The sequence below is a fragment of the Corvus hawaiiensis genome, chromosome 17, assembly GCF_020740725.1.
Source record: "Corvus hawaiiensis isolate bCorHaw1 chromosome 17, bCorHaw1.pri.cur, whole genome shotgun sequence".
Lineage (NCBI taxonomy): Eukaryota > Metazoa > Chordata > Aves > Passeriformes > Corvidae > Corvus > Corvus hawaiiensis.
In genome coordinates, this window is record NC_063229.1 from 1,181,099 (window position 1) to 1,200,314 (window position 19,216).

General features: G+C 45.4%; 1 protein-coding gene and 1 pseudogene across 3 annotated transcripts in view; one reads left to right on the forward strand and one right to left on the reverse strand.

Annotated features, from left to right (window-relative positions):
• Positions 1–19,216, forward strand: part of ERGIC3 (ERGIC and golgi 3) — a 47,691-nt gene that overhangs the window by 12,239 nt on the left and 16,236 nt on the right. Inside the window, exons 8-14 of one of the 3 annotated variants that reach the window (XR_007207171.1) lie at positions 3,671–3,702; positions 4,346–4,442; positions 6,094–6,158; positions 6,923–7,059; positions 7,912–7,967; positions 10,371–10,478; positions 10,557–11,463. Coding sequence is in view for 2 of the 3 variants with exons in the window: in XM_048321528.1 (XP_048177485.1) it covers positions 3,671–3,702; positions 4,346–4,442; positions 6,094–6,158; positions 6,923–7,059; positions 7,912–7,967; positions 10,557–10,636 (467 nt within the window). In the remaining variant the exon portion in view is untranslated. Of the gene's footprint in view, positions 1–3,670; positions 3,703–4,345; positions 4,443–6,093; positions 6,159–6,922; positions 7,060–7,911; positions 7,968–10,370; positions 10,479–10,556; positions 11,464–19,216 lie in introns of those variants that run through there. The other 2 variants (XM_048321528.1, XM_048321527.1) reach the window with 2 other exon arrangements.
• LOC125334565 lies at positions 13,592–16,330 on the reverse strand (annotated as a pseudogene).

A 19,216-nucleotide genomic window follows, 5' to 3' on the forward strand; every position in this document is an offset into this window, starting at 1 on the left:
CTCTTGAGATTAAGTGTTGCTGTATCCTTTTTTTTTCCTCAGAACTGCAGAACTAACATAATTTTTGTTACTTGCTGAGCCCATAAATCTCCTTTGGAAGGAGCTGTTGATCTAGGCTGGGATTTGAGAAGACTTCTAGGAAGCTAAAAGGCAAGCTATTCCAAGACGTTCTTCCATGGTAAACAAGGTGGAAAAGGTTAAGAATCTTTGTCCTAAATGATTTTAATATCTCCATGTTGGAGAGAATGTGTTGGCAAATGTTTAGCTGCATTGTGCAGCTAATGTGCTTGACATGTTGGAGTGACTTCTGCCTTTTCAAGTCAGATGAGACAATTATCTCACTTAATCTCATTTGTACAATACATTAGAGAATATCTCCTGAGAATTCATGTACCAAGCCAGCTAATCTGTGAGTAGTTTGTAGGAACTTTTACAAGGGTTAGTAAACCATTGGATTTTTCTAAGGGTAATCTTGGCAGTTGCAGGTTGAAATGCGGTGTTTCGATTCAGTAACATCTGGCAGAGGACTCATTCTCAGCTTTGCTCACTCCTTCTTTTAGCTGCCACATTTTCTGTGTTGCTCCCTGCCTCATTACCCTCTTCACAACACATCCTTATGCCACTTCCATCTTCCTGCCACTGTGCTCCTGTAAGGTATTTTCCTCCATAAAATTCATCCCCAGTTTGAAAAGTGGTGTCCTAGCTCACCTTGGAGTAATGTGTTTGGGTGGCTGTCTTTGGTTTCTTGGAACCTTCACATGTTTATTGACGTAGTCCTGAATGGCTGTAAGTGCTGTTAATCCTCTTTTAGGGGTTAAGGACTGAATTTTGAAGTCTAAGGAGGCCTTGTGATTGTTCAGGTCAGAAATGCAGGATTGGGAGAATTCTTCAGATAGACAGCAATTGTTAAAACTGTGTACTAAAACAGTGAACAAATCTTGGTTCTATAAAGCAGACAGAGCTCTTGAGAAACTTAAGATGTTTCACAGGTATCTTTGACTATTAGCTGTGGTTAAGGAAATGAAGAAATGTATTTGTTTCTTCAGAAATAAGAGCCTTTGGTCCTAGCAGACAGTCTCATAAAGATCTTCTGTTCTCTTTCCTTGTCCTGTTCCTTCTCTTAGCAGGTTAAACAGCCTGCTGATTTCTGTTAAACTAACTATGGTTAGCTAAAAATGTATCTGCAACATAGAGTATGTACACATGTGCTTAGCATAATCATCAGTGATCAAAGAGAAGTAAACCTGTGGTCTATTGGAAGACTGATTTAGGAACCAAACTGCTCTATTGCTGAGTTGTAAATCACTTATTGGAGAGGAGTTTTATAAAAAGTACTTAATTGTGGAAAGCGTAGCAGAGCACTCTGAGGACATTTTGTTTTGGATAGCCGTAACTAATAATAGGGGTCACACACAATGTAAATCTGGTGTAACATGTTAGTTAATGTCTGGTCCTTCTCAAGTGGTGCCCTGGGATTTCTCTGGTACTGTGCTATTCCTGTAAGTTTTGTCACCGTCACTAGTCCTCAGTACAACGTCACATGTGACTACCCAGGTGATAAAGCTGATAAACGCCATAATCCTGCGAAGGGTTCTAGGAGCACCGCTACCTGGAGGATCATCCTTCTGCCTGTCTGTGCATCACTGTGCCAGTGCAAGTTTTGATGCACCTGTGGGATTCACCTTACTTTGGAGCTGTTCTGGCTGGAAAAATAGCGTCACATAAAGCAAGACTTGCATTTCAACCTTTTACAGACTGATGTGGCTCATGACTGAAAGGTGGGTGAGATAGGAATGAGCTGTGGGACCGAAAGCTGGCAGGACAAAGCAAGTTTTATTCCTTTGGTGGTATGAAATCAGAGAATACCCTGAGTTAGAAGAGACCCACAAGGGTCATCATGTATGTGCAGTTTAAGTGCAGACCCACCAGAGCCAGGATCTTTGTGGAACTTTGTAATAATTGAAGGTTAGCCTGCTAGTGTCTGTACAAAAGGCAGCAAAACTTGACACTTCACTGGCAGCCAAGCCATGGAACTCTTGACTTAAGTGCAAATAATAGTGCACCATGAAACAGCCTGGTGTTGCTGGTAACCGTTAAGAAAAACAGTATAGCATAATGCCAAGGCCACTTCTCCTGTCTTTCCTTCCTCTGCCCACCATCACATATACTTCCAAATTTTTACTAGGAATTTCTTTTATAAAGTTCATTGATACAGTTGTCAGCATAGGCACACAAATCTGTGTGCTGTCACTGTGCTAGTGGCAGTGACAGGTCTGTGCTCCAGTCAGAGACAGCAAAAGGATTATCTGAAGCCAGTGCAGCTCTGAGCTCTTTGTAATGCAGAACCATTGCCTTAATTCCAAGTACTGCAGCCTTAGTCTCTGGGCGTTTAGCTGTGAAATGCAAGGACCTCTCCCTACATCTGAGCCTTAGGAGGAGGGTACTTTAAGGTTAACATTTCCTTTTCTTATTGTACATTCTGTGTTTTGCATGCATATCTCTTTGGTTTTAGTAAGGGTTTTATATAAATACAAGTACAGCTTCTGGTGGTTTACTGAAAAATGTTAATAGAAAGAAGTCCAGAGTGCACTCATGCTAAGTAAATGTTTTAAAGGAGAGACTAGTTCAAATCAGATCTTTAGCTTTGCAGCTTGTCTTGTGCTAGACTCTCAAGGGAGCAGCATTCCTAATCTTCCTTAATGTAGCAACACTTGGTAATCTGACTCCATTAGCTCCTAAAGTAATAGCCCACGATTATTGATGTGTGTTTCATTTTGCTAAGGTGAAAGGTGAGGTCTGCCTTCCTGAGCACATGAATTTACCTGTTAAAATGGCCACAGCCTCTGGCTTCTTTGAGATGATTGTGTGACTTTGGATAAACCTGGTAGAAGCGATACTGAAACGGAGTTGCAATTTATATTTTCATCCTGAGACTGATGCTTCTGGTATTGCATAAAGTCATTTAAATAGCAAACTAAAAGATATCCATTGCCTCCCACTGCCTATATCTGTGCCAGATCCCTTCTAGGGGTGTGTGGTGCTGCCAGCATTGTCATATTGCTGTATGTGGGAAGGGCAGAGATCCAGCACTGGTGACAGTCACCTCAACCCTACCAGTGGTTTGCAAATACCCTGCTCAGGCCATCCCTGCAAAGACTTTTCCTTTCCTACTCTGTTCTCTCGGCAGCAGTAGCAAGGCTGATAGGCAGAGTGCTGAGACTTACTAAGACTATGACTATTTTTTTAGGGCACTTGCATGTGATATTAAAGCATGTGCTCTGCTCAGCTGTTAGTTTAGATCTGTTGTGCCTCTGTGTTTTACAGCAGTGAGAGGAGTTATGTGTGGCTAACAGCAAAGCTTTCCTTTCTTGCCTCTGGGATCTTGTTTTTGCCCTAGATGAAGAATACATGCAGGTGAGGACTGAATTACCTAATCTGAAGTAACCCTAAATTAAAGTTACTTTCCTTCTTTCTAGCAGTAGCTCTGTGTCAGGAGGGGCATTAAAGCAGTTTTATCTGTCACACACCCTACTATGCAAGCAAGAGAGAAACCCAGGCAATTTTAGATTGTGATGGAAATGAGAGGAGCTTCTTTATTGCTAGAATATGGTAGACATGTATTATTGTTATGACAATGTGAGCTATATTGTTAACTGTTTTTCTATTACAGTTCACGATCTGCAGAGCTTCGGACTTGATAATGTAAGTGTTCCTAAGGCAGTGGTCTAGTTCTCTTAGTCTGTTTTCCTTCTGGATTTCCCTCCCATTGCCACATTGACATCCTAGATTGCAGCAGATTTGGCTTTATGAGTCTAAGCAGAACCTGGGACCTGCTTTCACAGAGGGTTCTGAAATACATTCTGGGACATTTGCATGCTGCGTGGTGAGCCTGTGCCTCTCTTCCTGAGCCTGCCTTAATCTATGCTTCACAGTTTCTTAAGGTTGATATTGTCACAACTGCTTCTGGATCTGTTGGAGTTTACCTTGTGCTCTGAGGTCAGCAGATGATGCTCATACCTGTGCCTCCAAGGCAGCTGATAGCATGTGCTCCTATGGCAGCGAGAGGAGCGGGTGGGAGAGCCTGCTCTGTAGATGGGAGGAAAGGGCGCCAGGATCTGAGGATTTCCAGCAAGAGAAGGAGAAATTCTGCGTCTTGAAATCTCCTATGAATAAAAAAGAAGAGCAAATGTTTTGGAGTTTACTGTTAGGATGCACAGAGAAAGGGAGCACCTGTTTCCATTCTAGAGCCACACTCAGAAAAATATACAAACAATGAACTTCAGGCCCCTTACCTTCCCCCTTGTGTGCTGTGCAGCTGTTTGAGTTATTAGCATTTCCATTTCAGATCAATATGACGCACTATATCAAACATCTCTCATTTGGAAGGGACTATCCAGGCATTGTGAACCCTCTGGATGGGACAGCCGTCACTGCACAGCAAGGTAAAAGCCAGCTGAGAGAAGTCTCTTTTTAAATGTCTGTATTAATAAGTGTTAGAACAGAACAGGAGCAGAGTTCCCAGTTTTAACAAGAACCCTGACAGAGTTATGTGAAATGTGACTCCTCCACCTTGTGCTCTTTCTGGAGCATCTGTCTCCATTCACCTGGAAGAAATCTGCAACCATGTTTGGATTCTGTGACTTTTCTGAAAGATATCTCTGTTCTGTGTTCGTGGATGCACAACAGCAGGTACAGCACATCATTATTAGAGGCCTTCCTCAGATGTTGTTCAACATCTGTTAGACACCTGAAGTAAGAGAGAACCAGAAGATGCAGGGTAGAGAAAAAAGGCCTTATTGGTAGCTGCTGGAGAGCTGTGGTGTCTGCCTTACCTTGACATACCCAACAGTAAGAGCTTGAAAAGCTGCAGTGAAGTTGAAACATTGCTGATCTTTTCCGGATAGCTCCAGATTTGCTGGCTTGAGAATGAAAGACAGTTTTCTCCTCATGTTGTTGCTGTGCATGTGTTTATTTATACAAGCCTGCTTTTCTGTCAAAGGTCCTTTACATGCCACTGCAGAGTTTTGGTATTTTTAGGTCCACTGAAGTCTGAAAAGTTTGTCTTTGCAGGTACTTGGAGCTGTATGTAGTAAAGCTTGGAGAAGGAAGTGATTTGCTTTGAAGTGGTGATAGGATTGTTAGTCCTATCTGAATTTGTTCTTTTAAGTTTTCTACCACTGATTTTGATCTTTGTACCCAAATCAGAGGACAGCATTAAAAAAAAAAATACAGAAAAATTAAAAGGTGTCATAATGTTCAGTACGATTATGATGCTGTAGTTAGCCTGTGGAGTAACAAACTATCTGAGAGGGAGGGCCTGTAGCTGACTGGTAAAGCCACAGCTAGCCCATAGTATGAGCTCAAGCTTTTTCATCCTGAGCCTTAGGGAACCAGTTGGTAAATTCTTGAAGACATGATCCAGTAAAGAAGTAGGAGAAGTAGATTGCAGGTCAGATTTATGTTTATTGCAGCTAAAGATACCATATGCAAGAATTACTTCTGCTGTAGAAATGGATGAATAATCTTCTCTAGGGAATTTCATAGAAAAAAGTTTTTTTCTTGCATTCTGTTATCCTTAAGAGAATTGAAGGAACAGACTGGTCTGAGGCAAGAGTAGGGGTTCTTCTATTTTTTTCTTCACTGGTCCAGATCTTCCTTTTCATCTTCTGATACAATAAATGCCATGCTTCTACAGGAATAAACTGCAATGTTAATTGTAGTTGATATAAGATACCCATGTAGACCTGAGTATGTTTTCTTAAGGCTATGTTGTTAAAAATAATAAATTTTCCTGGGCTAGAATTGAATTTTCAAGAAGTTTTATTGGTAAAGCTATAGCAAGTTTGTAGGTTTTCCATTTAGTCAAGGCCAAAATGCCATTAGTTTTGGTTTTGGTTGGAGCAGAAACAAGATTCACTTTGGTGAAAGGAAGACTCATTTCAGACTTTAACTTTTCTGTCCTTGAAAACCTCCAGTAGCTGTTGTGCAAAAAGATGTTCCCTGACAAGTTGAACAAAACTAGTCTGTGTCTACACAAAAGCTTCCAGCTTATTGCCAGATATTAATTGTGTCTCTCCCTGTCTTTGCTTATAGCTTCCATGATGTTTCAATATTTTGTCAAAGTGGTCCCCACTGTGTATAGGAAAGTAGATGGTGAAGTAAGTACCTTTTTCCCTGTTACTTTGACAAGTGAAAGCCTTCACTTTCTCCTCATATTCTTGATGCTGACAGTAACTGGGGATCCAGGTGTGTTGCCAGGTGTATACCAGGGGCTGTGTTGTACATTCAGTACTTGGAACCCCCAAGTATGGAATTTGGTAAAGAAACCGGGATAGTATCTTTCTCAGCTTGGATTGTAATTTGTGTCAGATAACTTAGTAAGGAGGACAGAACATAATTTCATTTTACAGAAAGCCAGTTTAATTGCTCTAAGAATAGGACTAGTATGAACAACATGTAGAAGAATGGCAGGGCACACAAGAATGCTGGAGAGTGATCTTCATTTATGTGAAGATAGGCTATCTCTGTCTTTCTCCACTCTCCTGCTTTTATGTATTGTTTCCTTTATGCTCACTCTTGATTATTTATCAGTGCTGTCTCCTGAAGCATTCTTAGCAGGACTGCATGTTGGTAGAGGATGACATAGGGTTGAGAGGGACAGCTTAAGCCATTAAGTCCAGCCTGGGTGTGATGCATCTCTCATACTATGGGCTAGCTGCGGCTTTAACTGGTAGCCTATAGTAAAAATAGACCTCATGGCAAATACCTGATCCTGATAGAGCTCTTCATGACTCTTTCTAACCAATGTCAGGCTGCCCACATGGGCAGGGCTACACTGATGTGGTTCACTGAACTCGTGTTTTAGTAGCCTTTCCTATTCCCTGTTAGCAAAACAGCATTTGCTTTGTTTGTTTCCTGGTAGGTGGTAAGGACTAACCAGTTCTCAGTTACACGACATGAGAAAATAGCAAACGGGCTACTGGGAGACCAGGGTCTGCCTGGTGTCTTTGTGCTGTATGAACTTTCGCCCATGATGGTGAAGCTGACAGAGAAACACAGGTAAGAGACATTTCATTTTATTTCATTCATCCTTCATTGATTTTGTCATTTTGTGTAGCTTGAAACTTCATCCTCACTTAGACATGACAGTGCAAATGCCTGAAATTCATCCAAGCCCCTTCCCAGCCGATGGAGAGGAAGAGATGCTCACTGATGTCCTTCCTCTCCATGTGAACCCTGGTTAGGGACTTGGTTTTTTCTGTTATTATGTGAAGCATTGTAATCCAGTATCAAGATGAAAAAGGAAAGTGGTGCGAGGAGCAGACGTGTGATATAATGGTTCTTGGTTCGGACTTCTAATGGGAAGACTAGATTTACAGAGCATACCCATCTTACCAGCAGTACCCACACAGTCCAACTGGTTCCTTACTCTGCATTTTCCATAGCTTTTCTACATCTTGTAGCCAGTGTGGAACCTCTTCTCTCTGGATTAATGGCCGGCATGTAACTGCAGGGGAGGGGAAGCTGTCCAGTCTTTGAGGTTCACAATGGGGGATAGACAATGTATCTTAAAATGTATTAACATGTGCTTAGTGATTTAGTTACTGTGTTACACGAGCCTGATATGCCTTCTGACTGAGTAGGAATGAATAATGTCTTAGGGATTAAAAGTCCATATTTTAGGTTTATAAATTCAGTTCTTCCTCTTAGTGCTGCTGACTAAAAGTAGCAGTGACAAACTCCATTCTGTAGCCAATAGGGGTTAATTAATTCTTTAATCTGAGAATTGTCAGCTATGAATATTTAGGTAATGCATACTTATATGGTGTGATGAACATTATTATAATTATTAGTTAATTGTTACGTACCTGACATTGGTATCTGAGCTCATGCTGGTTGTTCAAATTCTAGGTCCTTTACTCACTTTCTCACTGGAGTTTGTGCCATTGTTGGAGGCATATTTACAGGTATTGCACCTTTCAATCATTTTGCTTTCTAAAGTGTAAGCATTTACTGTCTTGCTCTTTCTAAAGTTTGCATGTCTGATAATAAATCCCCATTTGACGAAGAGAGATGATTTCAGCCTTTGGGAGGCAGTACAGCATGTTCTGCAGAGCCACAGGAATGGCATCAGACTGTAGTTAGCACTGGAGACTTACAAGATGCTGTAGATGATGTAGATCTATTACAGCATTTCATTTCATTAGATCTGTAGACCTGTCATAGTATTTCATTCTGATGCTCTACAGGATATTTTGTTTTGAAAGGAAGCTGTTCTTCACTGACTAGATGAAAGCGTCTTTACTTGCGTTCTTGGTCAGCTTGGGTCAGATAGTTGCTTTCATGTGGAACCAAAGCTGGTAAAATCTGTGAATCCAGGTTGCCATGAGCATAATATATATCTCAGAGATATCAAACTGTGTTCCCAGACATAGGAGCTCTGGCTACTGTTCTGCAGGGACTGGATGGGGTCTTGTGAGGAGAGGCTGTTCCTGCAGATCTGTCTGAGTATCTGCACTTCACTCTTGGTGCTGGCTTCTGGAGTAGCTAATCAGTATCTGCTCAGGTCTGTGCATGGGAACAGCCTTGGTCTAGCCTTGCTCTCCAGGTAGTAATCCAGGGTGCTCATAGTGAGAGATGTGGGTGTTAAGGGCCAGCCCAAAGATGTGGTCAGGGACCTGAGAAGCCAGTTACTGTGTCACATAACATCTGTATCACATACCTATAACATCATACCTTTATCTGCAAGGTTTTCCCATCATCTGAGGTGTCACAGTGCTCAATTAACCTGATAATGTTAAACAGAATTTCTGTCTGCAATGAATTTTATCCTGTTCATCTCTGTGGTTTGAAAAGGCTTTCAAAAATTACTTTCATGACAAATTCAAGTGCCCTTTAGCACTGACTGAGTTTCACAGCCAATTCATGTTTGCTGCCATACACTGCGCTCAGACTCTGTATTCTAGAGATAAAATCAGCTGGTGGCCAGTTATGCCAATTACTTGTACCAGCAATAGTGTAGCCAGCAGGACCAGGGTGGTGACTGTCCCTGGCTGCACACTGGTGATGCACCTTGAATCCTGGGTTCAGTTCTGGACCCTTCATGACAAGAAAGACATTGAGGTGCTGCAGTGAGTCCAGAGAAGGGATTGGAGCTGGGGAAGGGGCTGGAGCATAGGTCTGATGAGGAGCAGGTGGGGTTACTCAGCCTGCAGAAAAAGAAGCTCAAGGGAGACCTTTTCACTCTCTACAATTACGTAAAAGGAGGTTGGAGCCAGGTGAGGGTCAGTCTCGTCTTCTAAAAGGGACAGGATGAAAGCAAATGGCCTCAAGTTGCACCAGGAGAGGTTTAGATTGGGTACTAGGGAAAATTTCGTCATGGAAAAGGTTGTCCAGCTGTGGCACAGGCCGCCCAGGGCAGTGGTAGAGTCACCCTCCGTGGAGGTATTTAAAAGACATGTAGGGACATGTAGACACTTAGGGACATGGTTTAGCAGTGGGCTTGGCAGTGCCGGGGACAATTGGATGCAATGACCTTAGAGGTCTTTTCCAACCTAGATGATTCTATGCTCTTCTAAAGTCATCTCTGTAACAGTGTTCGAGTAATAATGTCAAATTGATTCCACAAGTAGAGATAATTTCAGTGCAAAACAACCACACAAGTGTCATCTGAAGCATTACTCAAAGACCAAGTATTAAGTCCAATAATTCCATATTATATAGTAATAAACAGAAGATTCAATTCCCATTTTAGCTGCAACTCTTTGTATAATATTGAAATGTACGTCTTTGTGTACGGCCAAGTAATCATTTACTTATTGCTTAGATTAGATTGAGGTTTTGAATAGAAGAAGACTACGAAGCTTTATAAAATCCTGTCATTGAAAAAAGGCTCCCTAGCAGCCTTTGTGTTCCCTCCCTGGCAGGAGCTCAAGGTTCCTGTCCTGTGAAAACCTTGATTGTCTGGGGTTTGTGGTACGTTAGACCCATTCTGAGTTTTTCTGTGGTCACAAACAAGCGCTGAATTAATACGCTGCTTCAGGGCCAGAGAGGTTTGGGGAAAATACTGCAGAAAGAATTAAAGGCAGTGGTTTGTATTGCTTTGTGTCTGGTGGGTGTACATTGCAGTCTCCAATAAAGGGCATCCATCAAGGGCAGCATATGGTACTTGGAAGGTAAAAATGAGCAAGAAATGGGAAACATGCCCTTGGCAAGCTGAGTCAAGGCAACAGTGTGGCATAAAGCTCTCCACTTCAGCTTCCTCTCCAAATTCTTCTCAATCATCAGTAAACACATATGACTCAGCCTGTCTCTTTTACTTCTGAAAAAGAGATCTTTTCTAGAGAAGCATGATCACCTCTGCCCTGCAGGCTGGGTCTTTTCTGTCCTGAGGAGATGAGGACTTTACTCTTCTGAGCAGCAGCAGCAGAACCTTTTTCTGTCTGGTGGACCTGGGATTCCTTTCCTCTGACAGCAGGGTTTGTGCTTTCTTTCCTTGAGAGTTGTTCTCTCTTTGAGGCATGTCTGACTTCATCCATTTGGTTTTCTCCTTTTAGTTGCAGGTTTCATTGACTCCTTGATCTATCACTCAGCACGTGCCATCCAGAAGAAAATTGAACTTGGGAAGACAACATAAAAAATAAGCAATGACCTCGCTCCATTTACAAACAAACAAACAAAAACCCCCAAAAAACCTCCAAGCCTCCAAGGAGAACTGAACGGTCTCTTTGAAACGCAAGTGATCTTCTGAGTGCACAGGAGAAGAGGTTTGGAATTTCCAGACGGCCCTAACCACTCACGTGTTACTGTGCCCTCATTCTTTGGCCTTAGTTTGTGGATGGAACGACTTGAACCTTACTGCTGTAAAGATTAGCTGTCATATCTGGCTGTGCAGACCCTGCTGTCAAACTCCTTTTGTGTCAGTCCATGTTCCTCCAGTTCTGTTCCCCTTCCCAACAGAGATGCTGGAGATACTGCATCCTGTTTGCCTCAGAAATAACGTACTTTATTATCAAGAGACCTGTAATGGATTGAAGTTGCCATCAAATAAGCTTTCTAGCAACACCATCAGGGATTTTCAATTTTTCTTTAAAATATTTCTGGGTGTGCTGATGCTGTATGTCAGACTTCTGTGAAAATGTGCTGAATCCCATCTGTTGCCTTCCAGCCATCCTGGGCTGCATGGGGAGCCTAAGCATTTGGGATGTGCTTTCTGTGCTGGGGGAGCTCCCAATTGTTCTTCTTATGAAAGATGCAAGTTGATATTTCAGAAAAAAAAAGTCTCTGGAATTTTAATTGATTTTTAAATTTTTTTTTTCATTTCCCCTTGGTGTATATTTTGAAATAATGTCCATCCTCTGTTTGTTCTGGTAAGGCATATGGAGGAATAATTAAATTATTTGAACTAATCCTGGTACTGAATTGGAAATTAGAATTAAAAGACACCTGCATTGTGGCAAAGTACGTAGCGATTGTGATGATGATGGTGCTTTTTTTCTGTTAAATCATCTCCACAAGTGAGTAAAGTGCTTGGTATGTGGAACTATATTGGTAGAAATTTCAAAATAATGAAGAAAAAAAAAAGTGAATTCTTGCCTTATTTGAGGTAAAACAGAGTGATTACTCTTAAATTTCATATCTGGATTTGCTTTGGTATGACTCTAATCTTGGTCCAAGCAATTGGACAGGCACAGGATCAAATACTGCAGAGAGAAAGCTGTTTCGTAATTCATTTTAAAGCAGGTTTTGCTAGGCAGTTGGTTCTTTTAGTTAGTTGAACTTACCTATTGTTGCACCGGGGATTCTTGCAACACGTGTATCAGACAACAAGGCCCGGGAGGAAAAGAATATATGGACCAATTCTTGGTAGATATTTTCAGAGATGTTTATTTTTCCAGCCACCTGGTCAGCGACTTGGCCAAGAACTGAGCAATCAAGGGACCAGAGGGTCCTTCCCAGGCAGGGGAACACAACCAACCAAGGGGGAATGAGGTTGACCAGGGAGCAGGGAAACCCCGTAGGCCCTGCCTCTACCCCGGGGCCCCTCTCCCAGGACCACATGGCAGGGGGGAGGAACCCCAACAACCTATAAACTAGGGAATCTGAAAAACTGCTGTTTTTTCAACTGGGGAGAGGAGCAATTTGTGGTGTGGGTAAGGAGAATGATTATCTTCAAGCAAGAATATTGAAAAACAGGTTTGTTTTAAATGTATTTTTTACAAGAATATTTAATAAATCCAGTGGGTCAGGATCACACAGTACTACTACAGCATGAGGAGGGGAACACAGTATCTGTATGTTTCATCAGGAGCAAAAAGTGACCTGAACAGCTTCAATTGGTCATCAGAGCACCCAGCTTTGTAACTAAATTTGTAAGAATAGTCAGGAGAGAGAAGATGAATGGAAGTAATGCAGCAAGAGTTTAACCCACAGTGAAACAGTTATCACTGTTTCCTCTCAAGGACTGGCTTGTCCTTGATAGGAAAGCCAATTGCCTGTAAACTTTAGAAAAGCATTGGACATCATTGCTCAGAGCACTCCTGAGCACCTAAAGAAAGGTGAAGGGAAGGTGAAAGTGCAATACTTGTACTCATCATGAGAAACAGAAATAGTGGAGAGAAGAAATCGAAGACACAGAAATGGAGATTCTACCTGGAGAGGCAGAAAATAATGAAGCTAATAGTTAAGTAATACAGGCTTCTGCTATCAATAGGAAGGATATGAGTATGAGATTTCTGGTGATTTTAATAGACTGAAAGCCCATGTGACTAAGAACCATGATAAAGCTGAGTCTGGATCAAGGATGTTAGTGATTGAAAGTGATAAAAGACATCCTGCTAACCCTGCTCTGGAGGAGAAAAATCTTCTTTGGGGAGCTCAGTCCCCAGGGTCTGCAGTCTTGTTCTGCAGGCGTGCCCTTTTCAAAGTTGTAAGGGGTCAAAAAGCAAAGGAAGTGGTGGGTCACATGTGTTTTCAAAGTTTATTCGACATAAGATCATTTCAAATTTGATTCTGTTGTCTTCTGTCGGCCTGTTTGATTTTTCCCTTCTTACTCTTCCTTGATACAATTTAAAAAATAGTTTCTTAGCTAAAGACTATAAGAATAAAAGTTGTAGTAAAAGACTGCGCAGGGTGAGGGGGGCATCTTCGTTTCCTGAGAACAACTCTAAGCCTCCCCCAAAAGCCATCTGTGGGTGGAAATGTCAGCTCTGTCATGCAGCCAGCCATGTCTGAGCAACTGCTCTCCACTACTGGCACCCAGTGGCTTCACAGCCCTGCAGGGCCACACACAGCAGCTCAGACTCCATGCCCACCTACAGCCCCACCATCTCCCATTCCTCCCTCCCAACCAGCATGGGCAGAATCATGCCCACCCTATGTCCAGCTAAATGCAAAATGCCTGGTGCCGTGGGAGAATGGCACCCACAGTACCCAGCTGGTAGGACCAGCATAAGCAGTACTGAAACCTTGTGAATTGCAGGGTCTGTGAGCCCAGGTGATGGGGAGGAGCAGCAGGCTAAAGAGCTAGGAGAGTCACTGGCAGTGCACTTTGGCCCATTCCTGGCCAAACCACCTGGCTCTTGGAAATGCATCACTTGTAGAATACAATCCTGCCTTTATGTGCCAGTCTCTTGGTGAGGCTGAATTCAACATCAGCATCATGGACTCTCGTCCTGCAAAAGGCTCCGGACCAGCAGTTTTTTTCTCGGTAGTGGTGCCAGTTCCCTTCACTGTCTGCTCCAAAGCCGAACATGGAGACCTGTACGTACGCCAGCAAGAGCCGTTGCTGTGTGGATGCTGGGGTGTCCTGCAAGCATATGGACAAGCAGTGCAGGGGAGATACAGTGGCAGTGCCTGGTCTCACTGGCTGTGGTCACCTGCTGGCAGGTGTGCAAGGCAAAGAGCAGGGCTGTGAAGCCAGTGGAGGGGTACCTACGCCCATGATGCTGTGTCCAGTTGTCATGGATGTACTTGAGGAAAGCTGGGCTCAGGATCAACACCTGAGTGAAGTGATTGGGTGTTCCCCATGCTGCAACAGGACAGCCAGCCCAGCACAGTGCAGCCATTGTCCTTCTGCCCGGCAGAGTTCTGCCTGCTCCTGAGGAGCTGGAGCCCACAGAGCCATTACCTTGTTTCTGTCAGCTTTGATGAACTGTTTAACTCTTACATACGTGCTGCAAAAGCAGAGGCAAGCAGTGATCATGTAGTACACCCGCTGCTGAGGAGGCCTCTTTCTTTGCAGAGGATGTCCACTGTCTGCCAGCACCCAGCCCAGTGGCATCCCCCGCCCCTTGGGCTGGCCCAGCAGCATGCCCTGGCCTGGCTGTAGGAAGGGACATATCAAGCCCATGGCCCTGCTATGGGGACAGCTGCCATCCCAATCATAGGGGCATGGTACTGTGGTTGCCTGAGCCCTGTGGGGACAGGCCAATGCCCAACTACCCCAAAGTGCAGAGCAGAGGTGATGCCTTTTCCTGGTCTTAAAATCAAGAGGCATACACGGTTAGAAGAGGAAAAGGGATTTTACCTTGGTATTTATTCTTAAGGATCCTTAGGTGTACACGTCCAGGTCATATGCATCGAGATGTACCCCACCGAGTCTTTCCCTGTGTCTCTGTGTCTCTCTTCTTCCGTGTGTCCCCCCCAACATTGGCTTTACTAATTACCTAATTACCTAATTACTAATTACCTTTACAGCATAGGCTTTGCTAATTAGCACATCTATCAAAGATTCCCCAATGAGAGGTTCAAGTGAGCCCCCCCTCCCCAGGGAACCTTCCCCTGGATGGTTCTATCTTGGTTTACAGAATATGTTCTGGAGAGGACCTTGGGGTCTGGGGCACACTGATCCCTGGCTACAAAGCTTCTAAGATGTTTAGTCTCTTAGCTTAACAAACAAGTCCAAGAATGTAGGCAAAAAGCACTAGGAATACAGAAGCTGTAAAAAGGTATAACAGGGGTATAAAAGAAAAGGCAAAAATCTTCATGGCATCAGAGGGATGCCCAGTACTCTTTGTGCCATCAGGACTAGTGCCAGGGCTCCAGTGAGGCACCAGAACTCCTAGACCACACTGTGCCATCCGCAGGGTTTCCAGCACAAGAGATGCCATCCCCCAAAGTTGACACACTGTGTGAGTTCTCTGGTGGAGAAGGAGGTGGTCACCCACTGCAGGTCCAGAGAGGTTTGAAGGGGATGAGGACAAGGTGGACATTGGGCCTAAGGTTCACTGCACTCTCTGGGTACATCAAGTGATAGGTTGTTCTCATGCCAACATCCAGCTCAAAGCCAGTGATCTTTGCTCTGTTCATCCTAAAGGACAGCAGGATGGTGTGTCCCAAAACAAAGGTGCATGGCTGGCTGGTCGCAGGCTCTTGGTCCCACCAGCCAGGGACAGCAGGTCACCCTAGCCAGCAGCAAAGAGAGGACATGGGTGACACAAGGCCTATGTGTGTCCCAGGATGGAGGGCTCCAGAGAGCAGGGTCAGCCAGCCACCTCCATCACAGGGTTTGTGTTGGCAGATTTCAACAGCATGGCCAGGAGCTGGGGCACGTCAGGGTACTGGGAAGACCAGAAGAGACCAAATCCTTTTAGGTCACCCACCTCAGCATCCAGTCATGAATCTCAATTAGCAGCCCGTGGCTGGACCCTTTGAGCTGCCCTGAGTTTCCCACCACCACACAAGTCCTGCAGTGAGATGGGTCCCACACATCAGCAGTCAGGGTCCAGAGGACAGTGAAGAGCTGCTGAATTATGGCCTGAAGGTGGACACCACTTGGAGCACCCTGCAGGGTCTAGAGGAGCAAGCACAGTGACATTAGCCCCTCCACCAGTAACCCAAAGGAAGACAGAACCCCATTTCTCCTAGCAGAGACCTGGGAAAGGACAGAAAAAACAGATGGGATATTAGTTAAAGGGCGTAGAACAGCCCAGGGGGCAGGGTAAGAGGTGGAGGAAGAGCTGAGCTGGGATCTCTGCATCCCTTTATCCCCATCACATCTGTTCTTGGCCCTGCCCCATTGCAAACAGATTCAGGGAGCCTGGGAAGAGCCACAAGCTCCTGCCCATTGCCTCACTTACCAGTCACCACTGAACCATATCCGAGGAGAGCTCGTGGTCTGCGCCCATCAGCAGAGGCCCTATGGCTGCCTTGTGGTGGGCATTAAACTATGCGGAGCTGTTGGTACGGGTGGTGGTGCAGCAGGCAGTAGGGGTATGGAGGAGGGAGTGAACCTAATGGAAAGGCTATCTGTGAGAGCTCAGAAACATTGCCACAGGACCAGCAGCAGGCACAGGGCCAGCACCACCTTTGTGTACGTCTGGAACAGCATCCCACATGCCACCTGCAGTGACATGTCACAAAGACCAGTGTCAGCGACACCACAGGATGCCTTTTCACCCACCCTCTCTGCCCAGCCTCCTGGGACACCCCTTGAATGCTCACCTACCCTGAGGGAACTGAAATAGCCTAATATTCATTTACTTTTCTAACTGTTCAATGATGTTATTGCTGTGTTCTGAGGCTGCCGCTGCCACCAGCTACTTCAGGCCAGACAGGGCTGGCTGGCAGCATGTGCTCTACAAGGAACTGCTCTCTGCCTGCAACACTTTTAGGATCTGCAAACTGACCTCTGAACAAGCAGCAAAGCATCATCGCCCTGGGCACGAGTCAAACACCAGCTTCCCATTCAGAGTGGTGTACATCCACCTACCAAGTGCACAATGTTAGCAGTGAGGCTTTCTCCCCATGCATGAAGAGGAGCTGGGGCAAGGAGCCCCACAGCCTCTCTGCCCTGGCTGACCCCATACCAGCGCCATGCAGCTCCAACCCTAGTGGTCCTGGGGTTCTGCAGCTTCAAGGACACTGAATCATTGCCAAGAAGAACACTTCTGTTCTCTACCAAAAAAGCACTCATGTAGCCTAAGGTCAGAGCGAAAAGGGTTTTCCATTCCTCAGGGAATTCATGAAGTGCTCAGTGACTTAGGACTTGGCTTCTGTGAGCCAAGGCAAGAATGAAGAGCAGAGCTTCATGGGCAGCCTTCATCCCAGGGTCAGAAGACAACGCAGGTGGTTTGTGGAGGTGTCCCCTCTGTACTAGAAAACCCCTCATGTTCTCACAGTAGCACCCTGTGCCTCCCTCAGTTGCTATGTGTCAGCACCAGTTCCATTTCTCCACAGGAACCATTTTCTGCAGCTCCTGGAGAATGGAGTCCTGATGGACATCCGACCTGCTGCACTCACATCTGATCCCCAGAACATGCCCCAGGACAGCAAAACTGCTACCCCAGGAGGTCCAGGCAACCAGCAGAGATGGGAGATGGAACAGGATGGAATCTGCATGATCCCAGGTGGTTGCAGCAGGTTGTACTCCCTGTGCAGCCTGTCCTTACTAAAAGCTAATGAACCTCATATTAAGGGGGGAAGCACAAACAAGCCATCACCAGTGCACTGGAAACCCAGATGTGGGTTCTTCCAAGCAGGAAGCTGCCATGAAATGCTGGCTCTTCTCCCCCACAGGGTCAGGGCAACTACCACAGCCCCCACACTCTCCCTGCTGGCAGTCACAAGTCCCTGTGACTTACTCTTTTGTCCTCCTGCGAGCACAAGCACTTGCCAGGATGGAGGCAAAGAGCATCTGTCTGATGTGCTGGTCAGGCCAGGTGCCAGCAGTCCCTTGGGCTGGTTTGGGCACTCATGGAGCCTCAGGGGTTTTTAAGCCACAGCTCATGGAGAGGTGGGAGCAGGCTGAGGGCTGTATGGTCAGCACCAGCTGCTTTGGTAAGCCCAGAGAGAGGGTACTCAGCACAGGGAATGTTTCGTGTGGCTTGTTGCAATTTCCTGTGGCTGGAGCAGGCAGGGCTCTGGACAGGCAGATTTGAGTGGCCCCATATCCCTCTCTGTGCCACATGCAGCCCCTGCTCTGTGGGTGGTACCTTTCCACATGCACCTGCACAACCCATGGCAGCTCAAGGAATCCCACTGTCCCTGTGTCCAGAGGTGCCCCAGTCCAGAAATACTGGCCACAAACCACCATGCCACAGCCATTCAGCCCCTGCATTGGTCTGCATTCGGTGCCATAGACCTGTCTGTCCCCACTCAGCCCTAAGGAAAACTGTCAGGAGACCCACAGCCTCACAACTGGGAAAGCTTCTCCTGGTGTCATGACCCTCTGGTCCACAGCCAGTTCTCCAGGTCCCCTCACCTCCCTGGAGGAAGCTCCACTGAGCATGAACAGGCGAAGGTGATGCTTCTGGGCTTGGTAGTCTCTCCAGTGCTTGTTGCAAGTGCAGCAACTGCCATGGGTTGTACCATGCCATGGGGGAGAACTGTGAGTGGTACAGTGAGGTCAGAGCTGCTGTCCCTTCTTCAGCAGTACCTGCCACTCTGGCATTCCGGCACAGCTCCTCCATGCAGCCCAGAAGCTGAATGCCGTAGTCAGGTTCCCAAGGCCAAAGCAGGAAATTAATGATTAAGAAGTTCCTCTGGATGGGAGAAGCTGCCTGGAGTGGAACTGCCCTCTTGCCCCTGTGTGTCCTGCTGGGATGGCTCACTGACACCAACAATGCAGAGCTCTCAACAGCTTCGTACATCCAGCATGTCACCAGGACTCTTGCACACCTGGATGTAATTTTGGCTCAGAGAGGACAGAGGAACGTGAAATGTGCTCAGCAATTAGAAAAGCACAGCCAGTGGAAAAGCAGTGCAAGCTGAACTGTGAGTAATTTTATCCAAGGGGAGGTAAACACTTTGCTTTGCAAGGAGGTTTGGTGGAAAGAGGAAGTATCTAGAAACTCAAACTAGAACAGCACTGCAAAATGCAGAGTCTATATTTTTTGGTGACAGGCTCAAAGGGCCTCTGCACCACTACTGGGGAGCCAGGCAGGGCTGAGCTGTTATGAAACACATTTTCTGGATCACACACACACACACACACACACACACACACACACACACACACACACATATACAGAATGAAACATGTGAGAGGAATTAGGGACAGCACAGGCTCTGTGGTGCTGGCTCCACTTCTTTGCATTCTCAAGCTCCAGTGTGCTCAATCCTCACCACAGTCATAAAGACCATGAACCCTGCAGAGCAGCAGTTGATTCTGCAATAAGGAGAGAACAGTTTCATCGGACACAAACCAAACTAGTTCCACTGTCCTGATCCCAAAGCCCCTGGCAACGGTGTGAAGAGCAAGAATGAGGGACTGGGA